The sequence below is a fragment of the Ambystoma mexicanum genome, chromosome 3p, assembly GCF_040938575.1.
Source record: "Ambystoma mexicanum isolate Mex_15411 chromosome 3p, UKY_AmexF1_1, whole genome shotgun sequence".
Classification (NCBI taxonomy): Eukaryota; Metazoa; Chordata; class Amphibia; order Caudata; family Ambystomatidae; genus Ambystoma; species Ambystoma mexicanum.
Window position 1 is genome coordinate 1077449011 of NC_090925.1, and position 16417 is coordinate 1077465427.

Genomic DNA, 16417 nt, shown 5'->3' on the forward strand with positions numbered 1-16417 from the left:
TATTAGCATAATTGACATAAAAACATTTGACCTAAAACATTTGATCACATTTCTTTGACCTTTATTTCTGTCAAATGTAATTAAATGTATATATATGGAGGTGGTTAAGGGTATAGATTAGGTTGAGGGGAGATGCCCCCGCATTTTAGACTGAAAAATTGGTCAAATAAATTCGATCAAATGTGATTAGGTCAAATGTTTTAGGTCAAATAGACCCACACCGTCACAATGCTTCTCCCACACTAAAAGGGCACCTAAGTCTTACCACACTCAGGCACGTCTAAACAGGGGGGAGAGTTGTGGGATAATTGTGCCAACAGGGCTATGTCCCTGATTTACATGGGTCTTTCCACGGCAGTCAGGAGTACCCTGAATTAAAAGGACGGGATGCAAGTTGGTCATAACACAAGGGATAGTAGTCCAGGAACAGCAAGCAGACATTAAAGTGGGATTAAGGAACCAGTGCTATGTCTCATGGCAGCAGGCAACCTGGGTAGGCAGCCTGATGTCAGAATGATGACAGAACAGGTTTACAGACATACTAGGGAGGGATTGCCTAGAAATAAAGGGGGCCCTGATAGTATGTTTATGTATTGATCTCCCGAATGGAGCCCACCCTTGCCTTGTTACACTTCTGAAACCTCATATTTACATTGACACTTGGATTGTTCTGAGCCTCTGGCATTGGAAAACCCTGAGAGGGTTATGTGAGGTTTGTGAAGATGCCATCTAAACATTCCCCATTCATACAGTAAGATGCATGTCTAGTGGCAATGCGTTCATCCTTCCCACTACATTGCAACAGAAGGGTTGCTTTTCACGACGGGGCAAAGGCAGCCCCTGGTATCTCAGCAGGGTTCAGTGGTTTGTGGGTGTTCTGCTGTGAATCCCTAGAGGTGAGAGGCGTGTTTGCCCTGCGCTGGGTGATGTATGCTTTGCTGTGTACAGGGGGGAATACCGACATAAGCTGCACTCTTGGGCTTGGTGTCTCTGCCCACAAGGACGTCATGCACATTTGCCAAATACAGCCATTTCTATGTTTGAACACCTGAGTTCAACAATGCACTGTGGACTTCTGTTTGAAATTGTGAGTGTGTGTTTTACAAACCTAACAATGAGGGTGCCCATACAAATAAAGGGTGGATGGGAGACAGTCCATAGTCCCGGATGCCGTGTGTTTTTGGTTCTATGTCATTTTTTCAGATTTTTGTAGATCTCCTAACCAACAGATTTTAGGCAGCCTACAAAAATAGAAGAAAGGATATTTCATCATCCCCACCCCTCTCTTGCCCCATTTGCTAAAAATTGGGTATTTTCATCCCCCAAGCAACCTCCGTCAGCCCCATCCACATCCCCATTACGCACACTAAAACACACACAAACACGTACACCCAACACACACACACAAACACACACGTGCACATGAACTTACCCATTCTCTCTTGTGTCCGCTTTCGGAACCTGGCGTGCCTGTCAGCCCATGGGCGCACTCGTGTGCATCGCAGGGGCTGACAGTTTGATTTAGGTAGACCACTCTGTGCGGTCACAGAGCGGTCTTTCTAAATTGTTTATTTTTTTTGTTTGCTTTTTATAAAAAGCTCTTTTGAGCAACAGTGGTGTTTTCTTAGTTTTGAATATCTCATAACGCTATTATGTCAGTCCTTGAAAGTGTTGCACCTAGATACATTTTTTTTGCCTTTTGCTGAAATGCATTCTGGTATTTGCAGTTTCCCAGTCAAGATGTGGGACTAATGCCACAATTGTACACTTTTGCCTAACATAGTTGTATACGGATGAATATATGTGTGTGACACTATGGAATGTGTACTTTTCAAGTTAGCTTCATAAAGCAGAGTATTGGCATGTGGGTGAGAAGGGGAAATGGTGAGAGGGCATGCAAGTCATGAGTTTTTGTCCACAATATGACAGGAGAGTTTGCAATCCTGGACAATGGTGCAGTTATTCTGCCCTGATTGTGGCTGCTTTTCAGGGCACAAGTGAAGGATACATGTGGGTGGAGTGCATAACTATTTTTCAGAGAGCGGATGCAACCCCTCGTTTTTTTTAGGTTGGTAAGCTTGCTCAAGTATTTAGCTAAAAGGATTTTACTCAGGTTGTCATGTTCCCAGTGCAGATGCTTACCCACAAAACCACAACACTTGTTTCGCATTGGGACTTTGTTTACCAGGGAAAAGATCATTGTGCACCTTTTATACTTTGCCAGCATATTTATTGGAACATATCCTCTCATGTTATTTTTCAGGTGTTCATTACTTTTTGTAAAGTCCAATGCTGTTTTGTCTGGCACACTTTCTTCTTAGGGGAAGGTCACATTTGTATATTTCACTTGAAGATATATGTTCACTTACTCTGCGTGTATTCATGGGTGCCATCTTTAGATTTACGCTTTGGGGCAAAAGTACCTGGGCATATGGTATTCTTGCAGCCAGTCATTTGTTTCACTTTTCCGTGCTGCTTAAATGAGTTTAGTTGGGGTTGTGCGATGTATCACAACAGTCACCAAGAAACAGCCATAAAACAAGGGGCTTGTGGCATGCTGCTTAACCAAAGCTAGAGATCCCCAGGAAATAATGTAATTTCACTGTGCATTGCCTAAAAACATTGTGAGTTCTCAAAGCCCGCAATCTTTTATACTTAACAATATCACTGTCAAAACAGGTCAAAATCAGTGTGGGATTGATGAACGACTTTGAGAGATGAGTTGCAAGTGTTTTAAAATTTAGAGTGGCCGTACTCATAGCCAGTGGTTCGGTAGTGATCTTAAATGGACAGTGGGCCATGAAGGCTGAAGGCCATGGCTAGTGCTCTGGTAGTGTTTTCAAATGGACAGCGGGAGGTGAGGGAATAGACCAAGGACCCCCCTTAGTCTAGCATTCTGAAAGTCTTCTGTTATGTATTCTGACAATAAAACATCTGAACCATCCAAGCAAATGTTTGAACTGTCTCACCCATCTATGATATTAGTTATTATTTGAACGGTGTATTAATCATTTTTAGCAGCTTGAATGTGAGATGCCACACAAGATTCTTAACACCCATTTAAAACTAGGTTTGAAATGTAGGTGATGAGGTGGACATGTGGAGAGGTGCAGGTTGACAGAGACATGGCTCACATGTTACGTTATGCTATTTGATGTTTGTATAGCGCCTAAGTCTGTGCTCATTGTACTCTCCCTCTTAGAGGTCTGGTGGCCCTGAGTACATGAGAGCAGCTCGGACGAGACAAAAGTTGACCTTTCTCAAGAAACAGCTCATAGATGTATGTCTTGCCGTGATGCAGGGGGGAGGGGTTTGGTGACAGCGTATTGATGGACACCCTCAAACCATTAACAGTGGCAGGCTGCAGGGGAGATTGCATGGGCTTTTCATATCAGGGCTCAGCTCTATTTTGTCACAATCTTTTAAACATTAGGTGAAAGGGGGCATATGGATGTCTATGTTGCCTTGATGCCTCTGGGATTAGTGTGCTTTATAAAAGATTAAATAAGTGTCTGGGACCTGTTTAACACTCTTCTAATTTAAGTTTGAAATGCTGCTGCTTCTTTTGTCCAGGTTTCTACATTTTAAATGCACAATTTTATATAGCATCTGCATGGAAAAGAAAAGCGTTATTGCCGATTAATCTTCCAATGCCCTACGTGAGTCCATGTGTTGAGCCTCACATGCATCTCTCAATGATTTACATATTCATGCTAAGCTTAATTCGGGGCTCTATACTTTAATTAGTTTATATGTTTTGTATTTTTAGAGGGTGTAATATAACGTCACGTAAAGGGGTTCCTGTGATTGAATCGTAAGTACAAAGACATGTCTGTGTCCTGAAGACGGCCATAAAAGATCGGAAAAGGCGCTAGAGATTGTGCCTAATTTAAAAACAGCTGAAACATATGTCGACCATCTGTGATGCATGAACTATTGAGCCTTATTCATTTGGAGACCATATTGAAGGTTCTCCATGTACAGACTAAAGCATTTGACGTATATAGAACAAAACAATCAATAACAACTAAATTGATGTGTGGTTTGTCTATTGATTGTCCAATATTACGACTTCCAAATGAGGATTGTTATTTTTGTTGAATAAGGACTTAAGTCACATAATGACCCCACTCCTGATAACCCGATTGTGTAATGTTTTATATGAATAGTCTTAACTGATTTTATGTATGTTTTGTGAAGATTAAATAAAAATGTTATGTTGAAATACATGGTTGGAGATAGTGTGAGAGACCTCATTACCAATAATTTGTGATTAGGTTGAATAGAGCTACACTAACCCAAACAAAATGGACCTAGAGAGGGGTAATCAGTCTTTTGTTCTATTATTTTTCTCTTTTATCCTTCCCACTGCTAAGACTGATCCCCCGACAACAAATAATAGGGAAGTACCCAAAAAGTATTGCTACAATTGTAAGGCTACTCGAGCCTGTCGTGCCCTGTCTGGCCGTGGCTGCCATGATGTCTGGGAGAAATGCTGCCAAAATCCTGCGCCTTGCAACCGGTAGGGCCCGTATTTGTCGGTATTATGTTACTGGTCACACTAGCGAAGCACCATCCAACAAGCAAAGGTAAGAGGCACCTCGGCACCTCACTTGTGCAATCTAGCATGACTTCCCACTACTTTGGCATCCCCCTGATCGCCACACCTACCTCCGCCTCATGATCCAGCCGCACTCAGCCACATTGGGCCGCCGGTCCATGGCTCTGATCAGAACCTGACTTTGTCCATGCCTGGAGACTCTCCCAACAGCCCCAGCCGCTACTGCCATCATTGCTGCAAGTTTCTCATCGCAATGGCACTACAGCGCATCATATTGCATTAAACATGATATTAATCTTGGCCCGGGCCCCCCCAGATGACACTCTCCTGCCCCTTACTCTATTTCTGCCTTCACTGTATTGTAAACGTGCTATGGTACACTGTCCTGCACCAGCCATGATATATGATATGCTGCATGCCCCTCTTGATGTGCGCCGATCACCGCCACCACCTTTGTTGCCTGCATTGAATTGTAATGTCGCTATGGCGCTCTGTTCTGCACCATCCATGATTTCTGATTTCCTGCATGCCCCTCTTGATGTGCCCTGGCTGCTGCCGCCACCTTTGCTGCCGGCCTTGAATTGCAATGTTGCTTCGGCGCACTGTCTTGTAGCATCTGTTAAAAATGATAAGCTGCATGCCTCTCTGGTTGTGCCCTGGCTGTCACCACCACAAATGTTGGCAGTATTGGTTTTGTAATGGCACCATAATGCACCGTAGAGCCCCACATGAGACTACTGCATTGAGCCGGGCCTCCCCAGATATCACCCTCTCAGCCCCAACACCATTTTTGCAAGCATTGTATGCCGGGGCCACTGCAATGCATAGTGCCACACCATCCACGTCATTTGGCTCATCCCAGCCCGCTCCTGGTTTCACCCTCCTGACTACAGCCCCCTACTCTCCCTGGCTATCCCCCCAAATTCTACCATCCTCAGGTCTGCCGTATTAAGGAGGTTGGGTAGCACTCATAGCTAAGTCCTCCCTACACATTAGGCCATGCAAGTTACCCACCACCCCATGCTACGAAATGTTGCTCCTGAAGCTCACCAGCAACCCACAAACCACTTTTAACCTGTCCTGACCTTGACATCCCGATCCTCATTACGACTTTCATGATACCATCTACCAAATGCGTCTTCTTGGGAACCCTAAACCTGGGCTATAATGATGCCACTGACTCCAAAGCCTCTACGCTTTCTACTGCTCTCGGAGAAATGAACCTCTCCCAAATAATAAATGCCCACAAGCATTCAAAAGGTAGTTTCCTAGATTGGAGGCTTTTGGAAAATTCTACCATCAACAACCCTGCCATCGACCCAGTTCCCTGGTCTGACCACTCATCCCCTTTAATCTTTCCCTGACTAAACCCCTCAAAACCCTAGCAGCATCACTTTGCCCCATAAAAGTCTGCAACACTCATAACTTGAAACATGAGGATCTGATGCCCTCCCACTTAGCCTCGTTCAGAACCTCTCTCCGAGCTCAGATCTACACCGCAGATGACCTTGCCAACCAATTCCCCTCATGCCTGCTCCAGACCCTGGATCTGCATGTACTGATTAAAACCAAAACCTCCACGCTAGCTCCCATCATCACTGAATTTGCTAATGCACCATTCACAACTAGCTTGGTGCCCTCCAACATCAAATCTGCCTGGGTCACACCTCTGCTAAAATCACCTCCCTAGATCCTTCCATCCCCACTAACTACTGCTACCTTACAAAAGTCCCCTTCCTTATTAACATTCTGGACCGCCTAGCCTATGCCCAAGTCCGAGAATTCATGGAGCAAAACCACCTTCTTTGCAAAAGGCAATCTGGCTTTCGCCCTAAGCACAGCACAGAAACTGCAATGCTGGACATAAAAATCCAAATGGACTCAATCTCTGTTGCGTTTGACCTACTCAAACCCATCATATTATGTCACCACCTCAGCCAGCACTTCCACTTCTCTCCCTAAGCCTCCGCTTGGAACAAAGCCTTTGAGTGGTTGCACCACGCGAGTATTCATCGGGGAATCATCAGCTGACCTATCCCGCACCTCTGGGTATCACGCAAGGAATGTGTCTTTCTCCGACACTGTATAACACATACACAAAACCCCTTTTTGATCTAACAACTCAAGGGCGATCATTTACACCAACTTCGCAGACAACACCCAAATACTCATCTCCATCACAGGTGACCTTGCCTGTGACACAGCCACAATCAATGCAGCTTGCAACACAATCCATAACTGGATGGCCACCAATATTGTGTGCCTAAAGGATGAAAAAACAAAGCTGCTCATCATTGGCTCACTGCACCGGCTTCAACACCTGGATGCTTCCTTTTCCTCCATCTGTATTGATGCCTCAACCATTCCCATCCACCTTGAAGCAGGTCTAGCCAAGACCAGGCAGATAAATGCCCTAGAATCATCTGCTGCTTACAATGCAAGACTTATCTCTCTAAGTAGACCATTCCTCTCACTGAACAATTGCCTCATATTGGCACGTGCTCCGATTTCTCTCAAAACGTGATTATTGCAACATCCTACTCATGGGCACCACAACCACCAACATGTCCAAACATGTCCAAACTCCAACTACTCCAAAATAAAGCACCATCTGCCGCCCTTGGCCTAACATGCTCTGATCACATTACAGCTATTAGACCTGAATCCCATTGGCTCCCCATCAAAGGACGTGTAGATTTCAAAACTCGCTCTGTTGCACACTAGACGCATCCATGAGGACCCCATCTACCTCAACAGCTGCATCACCAAAATTGTCCCAGTGCGAGTAATCAGATCCAACGCTAGCACCCTATTGGCCACCCCCACTTTAAGAGCAAAAGAGCAGGCGGTGGCAGCTTCTGCGTCACGGCTCCTTACCAGCACACATCAGAAATGAACATTCGCTCACCAACTTCAAAAAATTAGTCAAGAGCTGGTTGTTTGATAAATATGAGTAACATCTGATTCTGATCCGTTTCTGCCTATGCTGTCTTTATGTACTACTGTCTGGATTTTCTCTGCTTATAGACACAACACTGTGATACTCGTGTGTCTGGGCGTTACAAAAATTTCAAAAATAAATAAGGAAATTGCATCTCTTTGTGGCAATTACATCAATTATCCTTAGACAGACCATTCATGTGCATACAATGATAACACCTGGCACTTTTCATGCTCTGCAAACAGTAACGTTGAACACTTGGTATAGCATTTTAGGTACTTGCCATTTCTTGCATGTAAGGGTTAACATGAGGAAAGTCATCTCAAGGGACTCTAAGCAGCTAACCAACATTCAGAGATCCTCTGCACTAAACTGGTAGGGCCCCATTTTAGGAATCGACAGCACACAGCCAATGACATTTCTTTTCCTTGAAAGAGTGCCCAAGATTCAAGAGCAAGGAACTCAGCTAGGGTCCTCTTGAAACAAGGGCAGGTTTGATTGTATAGTTTACGTTCTGTCACCCAAGACCTCACCTAACAGAATATGTATCTGTCATTGATGTTTAAGTCCTGATCTTATGTATCCAATCCTTTCACCGGTATTTACAATACAACCTTCCTACATTTTCATACCTCCCAGCACCACCCAATATAACCCATTTATAGAGAAGTGGAAGCCACTAATACAACATGTATTCCCCCCCATTTTTCATCACACAACACAAACAATAGACACTCCAAAGCAAGATGGCGGCAGCTGACCTGGATGACATTTATTTCTTCTAATATGGTCAGCTTTCTACCATGTGGCCGGCCTCAGTGTTCGACCATGAGAGATACCTGCAATTAATGCAGAAGCTTAAACATCTGATTTTCCAAGACTTCACAGCACAATACCTGTGACACCCTGATTGGCTCCAGTATTCCTCCGGATCACAGGAACTCTAAGCCTCTCAGTGTAACAAGCAACCATTGATATTCCGCTGGTGGAGGTTTGGGCTATCTTGTTTAGCTTCTTTCAACCGGTACTCACAATGGGAAGGTACAGGGCCTATTTCTAATATCCAAATTCTCTTAAACTCTACCTCTGCTTGCTCTGCCTGATCACACATTTTGCGTGGCTGAGTGAGTGCATCAATAGCACAGAGGTCTGAAAATGAATATGCAAGCAACTACTTAGTGTATTGCATATTTTGCATTTGGCCTAATTGTGTATGGTAGTCTTACATTCCCTCTAGTCCATTTGTGTTAGTCGGCCGAAATGACCAAATCCAATTTACCTACCCCACCAAAAGACCTTAAATACATACCATCAAAAGTTCCAACTACAAAAAGTTTGAACCTTTGGTGGTATGTATATTTTGGTGGGGTAGGTAAATAAAAAAGAAAAACAAAGGCTGCAGGGGCTGCAGGGGTTGCGGAGGACACTGCTGCAGCAGATCCAAAAAAAAAAAAAAGTGAAAGGGAACCAGCGTTGCAGGGACACAGCGCTTCGAGGTGAAAGATAAGTAGGGGCATGGGGGTGTGTTGGGGATGTTGTCGGAGGTGGGGGTGTGGGCAGGGGTTAGGATTTGGGGTTGTTTTACAACAGATGTACGAACATTTATGTATATCGTACATTTCTCATGCAGTCTTTTCCGTCGCTGACCTTTCGACCACGGTAAAACAACCCCAATCCCGTAGCCACACCTTCCTTTTGGCCCTTTTGTGTTGGTCAGATATATCTTGCATGAAGCCCAAATGTGAAAGGTACATAGATGGAGTCCATGATGCAGAATTGGGCCTCATTAAGAGTCCGGCGGGAGCTGTGTCGGTAAAATTGGCAGGCTGCCGCCAGACCCGTAGGGATTTACCGGCTCTGGACTTACCGGACTTATTGAGGCATTACAGCCCCAGTGGTCCGGTAATTCCGGTTGAAGGCATTCCATTACTCCCCATTCCTGTGGAGTCCCATAGGTCTCCACAGGAATGGGGACCGTGGAAAAACCGGCACCATACAGTAATGGTGCCAGTATTTCCACGTCCGTCTGCGGCCATTTCGTTACGCCCACCAGGTCAAACCTGGCGGGTGTAAAATCACACGGCCACAGAAGTCGTAGTTAGCCGGTCCGGAAATTGGTGCTGGTACGGTTTTACTGGCACCGTTAAATCTGGACCGGCTAACTTGTAATGAGGCACATTGTTGTTTGTACAGCTAACCAATGTTTTCCTCAAGCACACTGCACCTTCGTTATCTAGTGGAAAGAACGGGCTAATTACACACATCCTGCACTCCCATATAACACAAATACTATTGAACAACACCTCTGCGTATGAATGAAGGTACCTCTAACAACAACGATTCGAATTGTAGCTTCCCACATAATTCTCTGTCTCCTTAAACACAATCCAACCCTGTTTAGTTCATTGTATACCTCGGCTGCACCCATCCACACACCATTCATATCTGGGTGACTAGCAGGGTCTAGCATTTAATGGCTGAAATGCACACACGCATCAAAGCACCTCCCAATTTCCCCTCATTTGGACTCCGGTCCCTCAGAGGTGGTTCAACCAACGGCACATTGGTACCATAATTAGTGTGAAAGGTGCTAAGGAATGAATGAATGATAATGCGGCAGAAACTGTAATTTCATGTACTTTTCAGAATGTGGATCATCATTATTCCTCCTCACTTGTCGTCAATGTACTAGTCTGTGTCAATTCTCTTGCAATTCAGAATCTGTACCCCCAACTAAGGGGAATAACCAGCCTCTCACTTTACAGCCTGCATATTGCTCAGTAATTATAAGCTCGATAAGCTTAATTTGATTTGATTTGAGGAATTTATAACGTGCCCGAAGCAGACTGGACTGTATAATAGCACAGATGACAGTCATTAGTCATTTACAAAGATTAAGTTACCAGAATTGTATAGGTACCCTGCATCTCACCCTAAAGGCCAAACAGTTCCCGACAGGCCTGACGGAAGCCGTAGCTTAATGCAACGATGCACTGATATAAGTATTTTGCATGTAAATGACCTCTTAACTTCTGCTTTAAATGTATCATGTTTCTTTTTCCAATAGGATCATTTGTTACTGTTGAGAACTCAGAGGGTTTTCAAAAACTTCAAGCTCACCCTCTGCGAAAAGGGTATGTGTAACTCAATAACAATAGACAAATGGCTACACCATGATGAAGACCATAGCACCATGATGCATTTTTCTAGGGTTGAAACATCTTCCGATCTTCTTAGATGTTGTTTTTGCTGCAATCTCATCCTTTCTCTGTATTCACTTCGGAATTAATTGTTTAAGCGCTGCACAAACACTGCACACATCTTTTAAGACATCATGATTGTTGCCAGTCAATGGTGCACATTCATCTGTTAACTTAATATAAACTCAATGAAAACATTGATAACTCTCCCAAAAATTGAGGCATTTGACCTGGCATGAATATGTGTTTACAACGTGGCGGGTTTGTGCTAGGTTTGCAAATGTTGTGTCACACATTCATGCACTAGCATGGAAATATTAAGATGTGTTCATCAGTTATCCACACCGAGCTGACACACACTGCAGACCCCCACTTTCCTTGTCTATTTGTTCCTAGAGAGTGCTCACATTGCTAATACTGACCTGTGAATGATGTGTCTACTCTGGAGATAGCCATTGCTCTGCTCACATTGCTAACACTGACATGTGAATGATGTGTTTACTCTGGAGATAGTTCACGCCCTGCTCACATTACTAACACTGACCTGTGAATGATGTGTCTACTCTGGAGATAGTCCAGGGCCAGAGCCAGCTCACAGACAAAAAGTTTAACCGATTCCTCACTGAAGCGTATGTTCTGCTGCAGATGATAGCGCAGGTCCCCGCCCAGCAGCAGATCCACCACCATGAACATGTCTTCCTCATCTTGGAAGGAATACCTAGAAAGGGAAGACACAAATTGCGTTAAATGAAGAGCCAGCAATTTGTATTTGTTGATTTATTTAGCGCTTTTGCCAAAGCTCTATACATAAAAAGATGGAACACAATTATGCTTCAAACAACATAAATGTACAAGGGCTTGGGAAGTAGAAGAAACAATAACAATTTTCAGAGTTGAGCAAGAGAGAGTGATGGAGTAGAAGAATGACTAATATGAAGCGGTCGATGGCTCCAATGTTTGAGGGCTAAGAGCGTGAATGATTGTCATCAAGGTTGGGCGCAAGGTCAGATCTGCTTCACGACAATGTGCTTTACAATATCTAGGGTTTACTTATGTCTTCTCATATTAATGTATATTGGTGACATCTATTTGTGTCTAATAATGCTGTGCCAGATGAGAGGCTTACACATGTCTTGTCAACTGGGTGTGACCATCCTAGGCTGCAACAATCATGTGTAAATGAAAGAGACATGGGACAGCTATATGCCATTTGTAAATGATGGGCACAAGACATAGACATCTAGGAGTAATAGAATGAGGATCAAAACCTATTGGCGTGATGTAAAAAGGGATATAGATTCCATGGGGTATGGCTAGAGGGCTTGTAGGGGTGATTAGTAGAGAGCTGTGATATCTATATATAAAAAACAAATACGTGTTTTTTTGTGGGTTTGTATATGGTGTTGATCTTGGGGATGTAACTCCTCATGAACTGCGAGGTCTGCCGTCATGAATTTTGAATGGAATATTCTTTATTTCATTGCCGACTTAATGCAACCATTTCTATCTCGATAGGTCATCCCATTCCGAAGATACTTCATTTTTTGGGTTTGAGGCATTTTGTGGCGTTATGCGCGACATCTACAGGTAATTTGTAGAAAGTGATTATTATCGTGCTGTCTGTGCTAAAATGGTCTTGTTTTTTTTTGTTTTCAATTTTTATTTAGAATAGAGTTAGTGTGTCTGTTTTCATTGATTTGTTTTGCAATAAACTCGATACATGTTAATTTCACTAATTAATTGAAAACCACATATTTATTTACTTCTGATTTAAATTCTCACATGAATATGATATTTGTATGCTTACTCTGATTATTTGCAGTGTGTGTTTAGCAGCGAAAATGGCTACCACTGTTAACAATAAAATACTTTTTTACATTCATTTCTTTACTTTTTGTCAACTTTATTTTGGTGAGAGAACCATAAAAGCATCAACAAACATAAAATAGTGATCAGTGCAAATAAGCAATGAATACATGCATGGTTATAGGACATTGTCTACAGAATTTAGGCAGAAAAATCATTCCTAAAATCTAGCAACTCGGACATATAAAAGTTCAAGCAACCCGTGTAGACAATAGCCAGGATTTATGCTAAAACCATGAAAGACAACAAATAAGTTAATTCATGATAAAAAATGTGTCCACCAGGGCAGCTAAAATATAGTCACAAAGATCCTAGACCTTGTGCTAATACCAGCCAATATAATTTTTTTAAGACTTATCATATAAATTGCCCGCTACTACCCATCACAGTGCGCATTCTAAGCCACGCTCTATGAGTATACTTGGCAATATAATATAACATATTAGGTTCTTCATATCCTCTCATAATATACAGTTTCTTGAAATCTTTTAGCAGCTGCCAATGCGCGTTTCCCCAAACAGTGCAATTCCCTGAAGTCTATTGGCTTTAACCAAGACTTGGTTTCACAGGTAATACAGTTTGTGGTATCAGCCCAATTCACCACCTTTCTTTCACTTCATTCAATATTCACAAGTTCTCAAAACCTGCTTTCCCTCTGTTCAGTATTTAGAAGTACTTATTATGGCTTTCGATTTGTTCTGTATTCAAAAGTACTGATAATGGTTGTCATTTCATTCGATACTCAAAATTACTTGTAATGGTTTTGACTTCATTCGGCATTCAAAAGTACTTATAATTGCTCTGTTTGGTATTAATAAGTACTTATAAGGGTTCTCCTTTCATTCAGTATTCAGAAGTACCTGTAATTGCATTGTGCGGTATTCCAAAGTACTTTTAATGGTTCTAATTTCTTTTGATTTTCAAAAGTACTTGTAATTGCTTTGTTCAGTATTCAAAAGTTCCTAACAATTCATACAGGCTCAAACGCCACCTTCACAGTGTCTGGGCCCCCTTCTCTAGGCGGACTCACCGGTCTCTGAGTACGGCGGTTATGCAAGACTCTGCCTGTCAGAGTTCCGCTTATCTCCACAGCAGCTCGCATTCGTGGTGTGTTGGTGTTTAGGTGCTTTGCTTTTCCCACTGGCATGCTGTCAATGGGACAGAGACTTCCTCGCAGATCTGCCAGCTTTCGTCTGCTTCACTCCAGGTGTCCACTTTGGACCTCCATCTCGCTCTGCATCCTCCTTCCACTGCCCTAGCTCTGCACTCCTCAGAACTCCTGCAATCCCCTCGCCTACGCACACACCACCAATTGTAGTTATGGCTCTCCCTGCTGTCTTCAGCCACTAAGACTCAGTCTCAATTTCTGTAAGGCTTCCACCTTTTTCAAGGTCCTGCCATCATAATTGGACAAGACCACTCACTGCCAAAGCTGTAATCCTGTCTTACTCTTGCTTTCCTCCTCCTCATTTCAGTACACAATTGAGGCATATATGTGTGTAAACCTCTAGAATGAGGATGTGTTCTTCTAGTTGGTCTCTTCCTTGTCTCAGTGCCCAATTGAGGTATATATGTATATCCATTATTAGAATGAGGATGTGTTGTTTCAGGTGGTCTCTTCCTTGTCCCAGTAGAGTACTGTTGCTTATTGGGGAATGTTTTAGAGGAAAGACAGGGAGGGGGCCGACACTAGCCTATAAAGGCTTGTGGAATGGAGGGTTCATTATGAAAAGGAAATGGGGATACCATGTCTCACCTAAGAATGTCCTCTCCGCACTCCCCAAGTTCCCTCCACCCAGGTGATCCTCCGTAGCATATGCACCCCAGGGTCAGGATCCAGAAGCAATGGCCTTTCGACGGCCACCCTAAAGGAAGGTACATGGGGAAAAGAAGTGAGGATACCCTCAGGTTCCTCACATAAGTGAGACGAGAATGAATCCTTAGTAGGGACTGGAAGCAGGAGAAGGCAGTGTTGGTGGAAGAGGCATCACATGTGAAGGAGGAGAGTGAAATTGTAGGTCAGAATGAAAGGGAGGAATGGCAGAAGCTTAAAATGTCCTTTTACTAATAGGTGAGGCAAGTGGTGAGGAGAGGTTAGAGGGTGGAAAAGAGATGTTGATGGAAACCATTGAGTGATCAGATAGGGATGGTGTGACAGCAGTATTAGTGGCTGAGAGAGAGGGTGAGATCAATAAGAGATCCAAAGAGTTACCCCCTGTGTGGGTAGGTAGGTTATGAATAGAGTGGAGAGCGAGGTCACTAAGAAAAGACTAAAGTTAAGATTTCTGAGGCATAAATATGATTGGTGCTATAGGATTGTTGTGGTGAAATTTTTCTTATCATGCGAAAAATTGGCAAAGGTCTGATGTAAACCATAAGCAAATAAATAAATATGATTTTGGTTTGATTCGTACAGAGATATGCTACACTTGTGCAAATAATTAATGTTCTTGACCAATAGGTGATTGGGCTTCGGCATTTATGATGAACCAATACTCGGTTATGATGCCTATGAGTGAGCGAAATAACAATATATATATATATATGTATATGTATGTTAAAGACGTTGCTACATAAATCTGTCTGGGCCGTGGCGACAGGGAGGAAATGGTTGTGGGTATGCTTCACCTTGCTGGTAACCTTGGAATGTAGCATCCCAGAAATTCTGCGGCCTATCCAAAGCAATCCACGGGCTATACCTATTTGAAAAGCCTGCAGATTGTCAAATGAGAATGCTCTTTGCACATTCCAAGGGTTATGTGGAAATCGAAATAATATTGTACCTCCTATTGCATTGTTTGAATGTATGTTGGCCTACGCCAAGTTGTCTAAAAACATTGTGTACATAGATTCCGCGGCAAGGTCTTGACCTTAATGTATTGTGTAAATCGCCATCTTGGATTTAGCCGCCATTTTAGGTTCTCTTGTAGTGTGGAAGTCACCCTGAACAACAAAATGGAGGCCGAATGACATTTCGAGTGGGATTCTGGCCGTTGTGACCTCCGCACACATGAATAAGTAATATGCCCGCAGGCCACTTGTTGGGGTCGCGAACTGAGACCTTGTCCTATCCCTGACCTATGTGTAAATGAACAACTTTATCAGCGGAACTGATCAAATGCATACATTATGGGATTGACCTGGCAACGAACCCTAGGTCTGGTTCTGAGAATGGTTAACTTGCGAGGGGGTTGGCCAGAGCTGGATAAAAAGTATAAAAACCTGAGTATCCCAATGTTTGGTCTCTCACACTAACACGGCGAACTACCGTTGATGGTTCGTTCTGTTACTCTGAGGGCCGAATAGCTATCCGTATGTCAATTGACTTTTGGTAATTGTTGTACCTTTGAATAAAGCGCTTTGTATGTTCTTTGTGACCTGTGTTGGTGTGTTTCCTTTGGGCTTCCCGGCCTCATATCAATTTTTCTGTTTTCACAGGTTATAGTATTTGGAACCTAGGACCAAGGAAAATGGACAATTCCTTGCAAAGCAGCTGTCAAGACCACATCTTCTCTAGCCCATAACGAAGGCCATCCTCCAAAGAATAAAACATTATGTCGGTACAGGGTTGTGGTGCCTGCTTTTGCATAGCACTCTGCCACCAGGCAGCACAGGGTTAATTGCTGAGTCACACAGTGTATTAGGAGGGAGCAGGCATAATTAGATTTTGCTGCAGCTTGGAATTGTACATAAGAGCTATCAGGTTATTTCAGTAATGCTGCTCAATGCCCCAGGCCTTAGAAACATTACATCCATTATCAGTGTGACAAGGCAGAAGAGTAATGGGGAGAGGGGAGAGCTTGGGCTCCAGCATTCAGAGGTCCCTGTGCTACAGCACTGAGCATAGTG

At 43.3% G+C, this 16417-nt stretch overlaps 1 protein-coding gene across 4 annotated transcripts in view; it reads right to left on the reverse strand.

Annotated features, from left to right (window-relative positions):
- The window catches only part of STK32A (serine/threonine kinase 32A), an 885758-nt gene that overhangs the window by 523262 nt on the left and 346079 nt on the right, over positions 1–16417 (reverse strand). For all 4 annotated transcript variants that reach the window (XM_069652434.1, XM_069652435.1, XM_069652432.1 and 1 more), the window contains exon 5: positions 11247–11420. In XM_069652434.1, the coding sequence (XP_069508535.1) occupies positions 11247–11420 (174 nt within the window). The remainder of the gene's footprint in view (positions 1–11246; positions 11421–16417) is intronic.